Source organism: Ceratocystis lukuohia (assembly GCF_044167205.1).
Source record: "Ceratocystis lukuohia strain C4212 chromosome Unknown Supercontig8_pilon, whole genome shotgun sequence".
NCBI lineage: Eukaryota > Fungi > Ascomycota > Sordariomycetes > Microascales > Ceratocystidaceae > Ceratocystis > Ceratocystis lukuohia.
Genome location: NW_027263527.1, coordinates 515,144 through 526,066, shown reverse-complemented (window position 1 = coordinate 526,066; position 10,923 = coordinate 515,144). Strand labels below are relative to the sequence as shown.

At 45.7% G+C, this 10,923-nt stretch overlaps 2 protein-coding genes across 2 annotated transcripts; both read left to right on the top strand.

Moving 5' to 3' along the window:
• Positions 1-2,070: 2,070 nt before the first annotated feature.
• Positions 2,071-3,114, top strand: HOO65_080131 (1-phosphatidylinositol phosphodiesterase; the record flags this gene model as incomplete). Its single annotated transcript, XM_071001460.1, has 1 exon — positions 2,071-3,114. One exon carries the CDS (start codon positions 2,071-2,073, stop codon positions 3,112-3,114), a length of 1,044 nt encoding a protein of 347 aa, XP_070856362.1.
• Positions 3,115-8,542: 5,428 nt separating this feature from the next.
• HOO65_080130 (1-phosphatidylinositol phosphodiesterase) lies at positions 8,543-9,559 on the top strand (the record flags this gene model as incomplete). Its single annotated transcript, XM_071001459.1, has 1 exon — positions 8,543-9,559. The coding sequence occupies one exon, from the start codon at positions 8,543-8,545 to the stop codon at positions 9,557-9,559; it is 1,017 nt and encodes a 338-aa protein (XP_070856361.1).
• Between the last annotated feature and the right edge of the window lie 1,364 nt (positions 9,560-10,923).

The window sequence follows — 10,923 nt, the reverse complement described above, 5'->3', positions numbered from 1 at the left end:
AATCCTCCCTCAATATTCCTTTCCATCATGGTGGCTTTACGGGCGGCATAAAGTGGTGCAGAGAAGCAAATCTTGCACGCATGGATTATCCAGCACCTAATCAGCTGCTCGATTTCTCCACCAGATGCCTTGTTCAGTGGTCTAAAGTAGCCGCCGTCACTAGGCTAGAGCAGGCGAGATGAATAAGATGGCACACACAGCTTGGCGATTTTGTTATTATTGTTGCTAGGTCTGTGCGTACAAGTGGGGGCCAAACGGGCCCACAGAAATGCCTCACAAGATAGCCCTATCATGCAAGCTGTTGTGAAGTGTCTTGATTTTCTATTGGTTGATTAAAGGTTTAAGTTCCTTCACCAGTTATGCACAACCCGGCTGGAGTATTTATACACATGTTTACCCAGTGTTAATCCGACGGAAGGCAGATTCTCCACAACACAGGCTATATACCCTACTCACATGAGTTCGCTGCAGAATGTTGAACATTTTCGAACTTGCTTGTACGCCTTATCTACAACTAGCCAGTAACACTAACACTTGCAATTTTTCTCGAAGCTAACCGAGTGGTTGCTTTCGCGCCTGTTGAAGATCAGAGTGTGATAGCGACTACTGGATCGGGTCTTTGTGTGCCAATCAAAGTGATCAAGTCACTTAAGGTATGTCCCATTGTTGGTCCACCCATTGCGAGTTGCCGCAACAGCCAAATCTGCCAGAAGCCTGCGTCCTTGGTACCAACTGGAAAGATAATATTGGTCCGCAACCGAGATAAACGCTGCGATCGCCCGGCCTTCGGCATTGACCCCCTGAATGCCAGTAACCCACCACCGGTTTCCAGGCTGCACGGATTTCGCCTTTTCATGCCCGTGACATCCATTCCACTTGCACTAACGCCCATGGTAAAGCCAGTCTAATCAAAGTTATAGGTATCAGCTAGGTTGATGCCATACTTCGCAATTGTGTTTTCCACAAGCCTAAACCAATCGTGGATAAAGACTAAATCCTCGCATTGAGCCCTCTCGTAGTCATATCTACGATCAAGACACGTCTTGAGCTCTGGTTGTCGCTTGATGAAGTTAGAAGCCCAGCGCTTCATGATTGGTGACGCGTCGCGGTCGGCGGGCGAGCCGTCAGTTGGCCGTTTCTTCCACACTACGAAGCGCGAAGGTGAATCCTCAGGTCGATGATATATTCAACAACGATCTGCTCCTCTAGACCAGATAATTTATGCGATTTAAGAGCCATCTTGACCCACAGCACTCAAAGTAGCATTTTCGCACATGGCTTACTTGGTCTGTGAGCCAGGCTGTTCCGGCCGTAGTCCTAGTGTGAGCAGGGGCATGGCATAGGCAGGGTATCATTAGCCGAGTTATGGGCACAAACTTCTCATAATCAGGATACGCCAAGTCTCGCACATGCTGAAGACCAAAGCTACATGTGTGACAATCACATATCTACGCTAGCACAAGAAGGCCAATCGATAAATGAAATACACCCACTGGATGTAGGGTGTTAAGTTACCACGAACAGACTTTAGCAGCATGATCATGGGTTTTCTGCAGTAATTAGTACCCCTGGAATGCTCACTAACGCTAATGTCCCTAATTAACTTTTGATGGCTTGGCATGCATCGGACTACCGCCAACAAGGGTTCCACAGGCCAGAAGGATGAAAAGCCCTTACTTTACAAGTAATAAGAATGGTGTAGTTAGTCTACATCAATGGTATACCTATAAGGCCGTGAAGCTCTCTAAACTCTGAGTTGTTCTCTTATACCACTCTCAACAATTGTAATTTGCTATAGGGGCCTACGATCAAGCCCTATGTAGGCCAATGCAAGGTTACTCAAAAACAGCTGCAACTGTGGCTACGAACTCGGACTTTAGATTTTGACAATGTGAGTCTACCTATGATCCAACCGTTAATAAAACATCACACCCACTATTGAAAGCTTCATTTTTTTTTATTCTCCATCAATCTCCTTTCAACAACACTCCCTTCTGTTTTCTTTTTCACATCTGGCCGGTATTTGGGCTTGTCAGAAATAATGGGTATTTGATTGATCCAATTGTTGACATGTATTTCTCTCTCTTCACGATCCTAGCTTTTTTAGCCTTCAGCCAAGCTGCCACACTTCGAAGTGTCGATGACTACTGGTCCTTTGATGTTGGCGCCGGCCAGAACGCCGACTGGATGTCCAACATTGCGGATGATACTCCGCTATCGAGTCTATCTATTCCCGGCACTCATAGGTCTGTGACAGATGGCTTTAAGTCCTTCTTAGCGAAGACCCAGAGCGAAAGTCTAGAGCAACAACTCGAGGGTGGCATAAGATATATCGACATCTCCTGCCAGGCTCTCAAGTCTGGAATCAAAGTCTTCCAAAGAAGAATTGAAACTACCTACACTCTTTCGGCACTTTTAGGCACTCTGAATAAATTCTTAACTGAACATTCCCGGGAAACTATCATCCTCCGCATCAAGGCCGGGTCATTCACCGATCCCATCCCTTTTCTGAAATCCTTCCAAGAATTCATGGATTCTGACTATTACAGGTCTGCAATCAGTCGTATCTACTCCCCGGATACTGATAAAATTACTGCGGCTCCTACTCTTGGCAAGATTCGCGGCAAGATCTTCATCCTACAGGACTTCAAGACAAGTCCCCCTGGCCGTTATGGTCTTCCCTGGAAATCGGATGCTGTGTCTAGCTACAGCACGAGGGTGACGATTGGTTCTGAACGTTTAAAGTCAATTTGGGCTAATGTTAAGTCCCACCTTAGTGAGGCTCCCTCAGCTGAATCCAATCAGCTACGCATCACCTACACTTCCGCTGGTTCTGGTGTCTACCCTATTAATATTGCTGCTAGGCATAGCCCTAGCTCTGGGATGAACAAGCTTCTTGGTGAATATCTCGCGAATAAGGGCCACTGTTATGGTATTATCGTTATGGACTTTCCCGGCCAGTATCTTGTTCAACAGATCTTGAATCTTAATGACAAATTCCAGTCTCCTAACATCCCCGGTGCTCCTGATGACCACCCTGATGCAAACGTGGTCGATCAGGTTGACTCGCCTAGTACAGCTAGTGACGATGGAGCCAGCTCTGCGGATCGGTAAAGACTGTCAATATTATACCGTGTGGCACTCAAGATATTCTGTAGCAAGGAAGATACCCACAACGACATCAACAGGCCTTCATTGGTATAGGATTTTGTCATCTAATGGGGCATCAGCACGCAAAGACACCACCAGAGAAAGGATGTAGAGAGTAAAAGGCATGCGCTCAGATAGAAAACGCAAGCTAGACGAAGATAAAACGTAGCGTTTCTTATGTTAATACACTACATGACTTGCGTAATAAGCGTGCGGTCAAAACTAACACCCGGTCAATTCATCCGAATTCTCTTCCTTTGATCTTTATCCCTCAACCATAGAGCATGGCATAGTCAACTTACGAAGCTAATGCTGTTCTTGCCCTTCAAGCACTTTAAAATTACACCCAATTAAAGGCGTATCGTGCTGCTACGATCTGCGGAGTCTCAAACACGACTACACACGCAAATCTTGAAAATCAACAGATCTTCAGGAACAGGCAATTGTTCAATACGTCTTCGATCTGGATTCGCGACTGTTTCCTCCCTGCCTTCACGATGTGGAAGATATGGCCTAGAAACTGCTCGCCGATCGTGACACACTTCCTGGTGGCAAGGGCTGGGCTTCCAACTTTGTCAAGCGGCAACCAGACCTGAAGACGCATCGTTTTCAGATAGATGACTACCGAAGAGCCAAATGCAAAGATCTAGAGGTGATCCGAGCCTGGTTTACGGTTGTGCGGAACATAATTGCCAAATATGGCATCGTGGAGTTGAATGTATACAACCTTGACACGACTGACTTCATGATTGGAATTATTTTAGCAGGTATGGTCATCGTAGGCGTGGAAAGACGAACCAACGAGAATTGTACAGCTAGAAGAAGCAAGCCGTCGGAATGACGGCCAGGTTAAGGATGTGTTGTTGGTCAATTTGATAGGCACTCGCAATACTACCGAGAGTAACCATGTATCAAGAATTAGAAGCTGTGCCGAGGTTGAATCCAAAGGCTATGCTTGTATCATCTCCTAGCGCCAAGCTTCATTTCTTTTTTGCAAAATATGCAATCATGTTCAATCCAATACCTGCACCCGTATCTAAAGCTATCAATCTATGGAGCTCTTCCATCAAGTATCACGTCATATTTACGATGTATCCGTCGAGGAGGGATGGGTCGAATTTTGAGAAGTAACCTGTTGTTACTACCCCTCGCCTAAAGCTCGTAGAGCTTTGTATAGCTTTGACCAGCCAGATCAAGCTAACATTCCCACCGACAATCACAGTGTCTCAATCATTAGTATGCAAGATGGCACTTTGGTGGCCGGTCTTTGACTGGGATATTCTACTGGATGCTTAGGATATGGAACAAGAAGCTACTTTCTGGCGTTGTTAAAACAGGGTATTCTTAACTCCCTACATACGTCAAACCCTGCCACACGGCCACTCGGTGTAACTCATGACGGCATTCACCTCTCGGTACATATGGTCACTTGATACCTTTAATTAGCTAACCAGTGTAGCATACTAGGTTCTATTGAAGTTAATTGCGATTCAGCTGTTGACGGGAGATATATATCGGGGCCTTGGGACGTCAATCTCTTGCGATCGAAGTCTGTCGTAGACACTGCTCTTAAGCCACTGCTTGCCTGGATTTATATTGGCATAGATGGCTGTACAAGTCAGTTCGCATCTATTTTACAGCCACTAATAATTTCACAATCTTCAACTGAGCCCAGGACCCTTCTTGTCCTCCAGGCCCTTCAAAATAACCCAAAATCAAGTGCTCAGTGCACTGAAAAGGTGTAAAATATCCCTGAGCCTAGACTATGTCGCCATAAAAGCAGCATCCAATCGCAATATTATTCTGTCCCGAAATCACAGTCACCACCTATTCAGGATGAGCAGATATTGGTCAAATTTATTCTTGACCTGGGTTCGCGAAGATTTCCCTCACAACCATCACATGTGGAAGATATCGTAAACTCTCTGTGCGCTACTTGTGAAGTGCCATGTGCCAGCAAGCACTGCGCTCATAACTTCAGTAAGCGACAACCAGAGCTAAAGACACATCTATTTCGAAGGTATGAATATTAGAGAGCTAAATGTGAAGATCCGACTATTAATCGTAACTAGTTGCGGCTCGTAAACGAACGAACAGTCACTATCACCTCTTGATGCAGGGTGCTTTAGGCCACTGAAAAAGGTATAACTACAGTCAATAGATAGAGTATCTGATCAGATACTCTGTAACCCACATTTGTAAGACCGAGTTCTTTCCTACCTTTCACACTGCCCACTAAGCTGCTATTACAGAAAGCAATATCAAGGGAGGTTTTAGAGGAGCTGGGCTTACTCTATTTGACCTAGAAAATGTCATCTCAAAGCTTGATGTGCAGCTATGGACTCCGACGCCTCCTATAGAGATGACGACACCTTGGACTGCAAAAACCCTGAATACACACACTGCTAGTCAGGGTTACCAAGATTGCTGACCCTGATCCGGTTAGTCCCAGCTTTAGGGTTAGTGTCCGACATCAAGGGTCTTCTTCTAAGGCTCTTGTGCTTGATCTAGAACATGGTAGTGATAGATATATAAACCGGCCGAGATCCGCGATTCAGACTTGACTTGGATAGATACAGAAAAACTTCAATAATCACTTATTCTTTTTTCCTCTTCTTCACAGGACATTCAGTACGTCCTCCTAATATCTACTGTTACAATAGCATTCGGAGTATCTGCAAGAAAGTATTAGAAATCATAAAAGCAGCTCCTACAACAACTGCTATTATGCATGAAATGGTCTTACTACAGGAAAGGGTACGACAACTTAGGATATCGAGAGAAGGGCCTTTTACTGTAGGGGAGGTTCGGCCGTGTAGTATTTGCAGAAATACCGGACACAGTGCAAGGGCCTCTCAGGAGGCAATCTGGTCAACAGAGAATATCGTGATTAATTTTAGTTCATCATATAGATTATTAGTTTCTATTCCAAAGTTAATTCAGAAGGTTGATAAAAGTGCGTCGCCCACCTCTCTGCGTCGCTCGCTTATCCCGCACGTTGTACGCATTTTCTTCAGTCCGCAGCTGCCCCTATATGGGCTGTGTAGAGTGGCTCAAGCGTCTGTTATGACCACAATCTGCCTTTTTCTTTATTGGTTATTCATGCGTGGAGATGAAACGGAAGTAGCTGTTCAGATGCAACAAGAATTTAAGGCTCCTAAACTCCTAGAGACCCGGGCTACAGGTTCGCCATTTTGGAATAGCTGGGTTCAAGGCTAATTTCAGGTCAAGTGGACAAGTCTTTCGACACATTCGCCTCCCCTGCACCATCTAAGGCACACCAAGGTGTAGCGCTTCAATTCTAAGATCTCGGGTTAGCACCGGTTTATTGTGTAGAAAATGGAAAGGGCAAAAAAAGGCAAGGCCAGTGCAGTTTTCCATTACTTGAGGCAAAGCAGAAGCCTATAGAAGGCAGTTGACTGGAAGGGACTGCCGAGTAGATACTGTCCTAGTTAGCAAGATGGCAATCTAGCTAGTAGTTCTATTTCGTTGCCGTTGAGTTAATCACCTGCGGCTCGGCCAAATGTTGCGGCATTCTAGAATCATCGAATAAATCTATCAATGTTGATCGTTCGGGAAACAAGGGGAAAGGATTGTCAGCTCTTCAAGGGGCTGATGGTTTGCCCATGGGGTTTCACCGATTCTGTCATAGCTCAACCTCCTTTCCATGACCTTCCTCTGAATGCGCCTGCTGAATTTAACTACACTTGGGGCAAGCTAATTTCAAGAAAAACCTTGTCCTCCTATAAAGCCCTAGCAAAAACTCAGCCTGCCGCCAAATGTAGAGATCCGGGTTTGAAGTCGAGATGCTACTCAAGGAGTGGGCAGCAAGCAGCTAGAGATCCCGTTTAGTTGATCACAAGATAGCGATATCCGTGCAATAGTAAGTGTTGTAATGTGACGAACTTCTCATATGGCTTTACAAATAACAAAGATCCCGCATTCCGTTTGTATGACCAAGCAGCCATAATGCTGGCTGGTGTATGTCCACAACAGCTAACTCATTTCCATTGAATACCTCTGTCTTTCAACCCAGAGTTTTGTGCAGTAATGCCGGGAAATGGTGAAAAATCTCTTATTTCTGGGTTGACGAATAAAGGAACCATTGTACCATCTTCAAAGGCATGGCAGTAGGAGCACATGGAAACTATCAAGAGAGGGAACATCATGCGAGAGACATAGCCGCAAGAAAACACAAGAATCAGGCGTAACGGGCTGCTAGATCAGGCGCATGATGGTATTTCCACCCTCAAGGTGTCTAGATATGAGCTTCTTTAGCCGCGCCCGAGTACATCAAAGCTGCATGCCCCGGTGCTATGATTGGGCCGATCTAATGTGAAAATAATGGGAAGCATCCGAATCACAGTGATGACAGTGAACTTATTACTAGTTTTAAGAGATGGCTATCTGCAATCTGCAATCTGTAAAAAGCTAGATACTTGTAGCGCTCGTCAAGGCACTATCATGTGTTGTTTTTTGTGGCCCGTGTGTCTGCTTTAGCCACAGCGCAGATGTGCTGTGTATGCATGCATGAATGCGAGTATTTCGACATCTCTGTCCTCAAATATGTATGCGTATGGGGGAGCTGATTGGCCTACCTCGGCGGCATGTGAAGGCATAAAGTTGGCTAGACAAGCTTTCGCCACATTCATTTATTCGACAACAAGTATCTATAGAACCAAGTAGTCGAGCTCTATCCATGTGACAGGCATCCTGTGCCAAGGGCTAGTTCAAGTAAAAAGCAAAAGATTCAGCAGGCCTATGTAGCAAAGCCGCTAGAACCAGGCTTTCCTGCATCAAGGTAAAGCGCATGGAGATAGGTAGGCGGCTAGTGACGGACGCTCCTTCACCAAAGCCACCACATGCGCTTGTCTAACTACAGCTGAGTATCTCCGACTACTCCTCGACTTCAACATGGCTAGCAGCGAGATCACACTTGGTCAGAGCGTTCGGACTGACAGGAGGCTTAGGTGTGCCATGCAATAAGCAAAGGCGGTGGGACCCACGATGTGTAATTCCTATCTATGGCTGTTGGGTTACTCGAAGTATCGCAACGTCAAGCTCTTCTCCATTTCCACTTCCAGGATAGTGAACGGCATGTGGGAGCTTCTTGGCGCTGGTCCTAGCTCAGCTGATGTGGACTTTTCGATAATATCACTAGGCCGTCACCATGGCTGTGGCTAGAGTTTAGATCTCGGCAGGGTGGTATTGCCAAAATACAGTCACGGCGGCCTAGCTATTTAATACTACATCATACCCGCTCTCTAAGACTCTGCATGTGTACTCTCATCTACCAACCAGTCTACCCTGATGCTCCATTCCCTTCCAGTCTTTTAGCTGCTCCGACCTATGCGCCTCCCCACGCCAATACTTGGATAGCTTCATTGTCAATATGCGCCTCTCATTCTTCACGACACTAGCTTGTCTGACCTTCAGTCATGCCATAAAGCACAAGGGTATCGATGACCCATGGTCCTTTGATGTCAACGCCGGCCAATACGCCGACTGGATGGACACCATTGCCGATAACACCCTTGTTTCGAGCCTGTCCATTCCTGGCACTCACAATTCCATGACATACGACCTCAAGATTCAACAGATGCGGACTCAAAACGTGCACCTATCCCAGCAACTTACTGGTGGCATCAGATACATCGATATTACCTGCAAGTCTGACAACTTTGATATCATGGTGTACCATGGACTCTTTAATACTGGTTTCAGTTTTGGGGGTGTCTTGAGGACGATATTTGACTTTCTAGACAAACACCCTCGCGAAGCCATCATTCTACGCATCCAAAGGAGCACACTTAGCGATTTGAAGGCCTTTTCCAAATACTTTTCCAAATACTTTTCCAAATACTTCGATTCTCAATCCAATCTTGGTAAACGTATTTCCCAGCGTATCTATCCTGTAGGCACCAATGGCATTACTGCCGTACCTACTCTTGGTGAGCTTCGCGGCAGGGTCCTCATTCTGCAGGATTTCGAGACTACTCCGCCTGGTTATGGTCTTCCCTGGAACACAGATACTGTGTCTAGCTACAGCCGCAGATTTTCTGCTAGTACCACTTCTATGGACTCGAAATGGGACGATATCAAATCCCATCTTAGCGAAGCTCCCTTGGCCTCCTCCACCAAGCTGCGCATCACGCACACTACAGCTAGTTTTGGTGTGATCCCCATTAACTTTGCTGCTAGAAATGCTCCTAAAGTTGGAATGAACAAACATCTAGGTCAATATCTGAGGGATGAACGGGGCAGCTGTTTTGGCATTGTTGCCATGGACTTCCCTGGCCAGGATGTTGTTAAGCAGATCCTAAGTCGTAACAACAAGTATCAGATTCCTGGGACGTCCGGTCTTCCTTCTGATAATGATGCGGCCACTGTCGATAGCCACGGTACTTGATTACCGTTGTAGCAAAAAATCAAATCACGAGATGATAAATGGAGTCAACGTACCTGCCGAGATGTGATATATTATATCACCCCAGCGTGCAATCCTGCCACTAAGACAGGAGAGCCAAGGAGGAAAGCCAAGTTAGGATAATGAATGAGATAATGCAGCGAATGGGCGATATTCACATTCACTTTTGCAATTCATATCCATCAAGACACTTTTACTCATGTGCCAGCGGCAATAAGGTAGTTATCAGCCAGGGACTGTGGTTCATTTAGGTAGTACTCAGAAGACTGACCGGGACAGCCAGAGGCCCAGAAGCAATATTTTCTCCTTTAGTGGAATGCCATGATCATATGCATGTCATTTCCTAGCTCCAGCCTTGGCTTTGTTCCCCAAAATCAGAGCAACAAGCTAGCCCTTACTTCAATTTGCCATTTGTGGTTGCGTGCCATGTCTGCGTCCATATCTATCTTCATCATTCTGCGTACTTTGGCTCGACGTTTGTAGGCCTGCTGTTAGAATATAACGACAGTCTTTTGTAGACGTCTCCCTAACGTCGTCACGTTTCTATTTGTAGATCGACGTGGAGGAGCGGACAACCCGATTTGCATCTAGCTCAACTCACGGCGGTAACCTAGGGGTTTCATTAAGCTTTTCTCGCCATCTTGAATAGCGAGTTTTGTTCATTGCTTAACAACATCTTGCTTGATCTGCTCCATTCCACTGCACCGCTGACAAAACTTGTCAGCCGTAATTGCGGCGGTGCCAATAGCGGTAGCGATAATGTTTTCGCCGCTATGAATGTCAATTTTGTTGAATCTACTGCATTAAAATCTACTTTATGCCACGAGTCAGTCGCAGATGCATCGTATGAATAGGTTTGGATATGGTCAATTCTTACGCATTGTCAATTTCTTGAGTTCAGGAGCGTTGTCTGTTCTAAAGGCTTTGATGGTTTTACCCATCTCAAGTTCTATTTGTCTCTTCCATTCGTTCAGGATGTTTGTGATTTCTCTCCCATTTTGAGTGGCAATGACCTACTTGTATTTTGATGCATCGTCTACGGAGATGATGTAGTATTTCGCCATGTTTAGTCCAATGGGATGGTTACCTGATACGTCCATGTGGATTAAATCGAGAGGTTCCTGGGCTGCGAGAGTGTGGGAGTGTCCATTTGTTTTGGTGACTGTTAAGGTCACGATTTAGGAACTGGATCTTCACATCACTTAGGACTTAGGGACAAATATTTCGCATTGAAGAGTAAACTAAACTATCGGTCGATTTCGGGTGTGCTGGATGGATACTTATACCAGGAGCTAAGATTATCATCGTCAGACAACTCTCCCTCTTACAACCCTCGGGGGGGTACC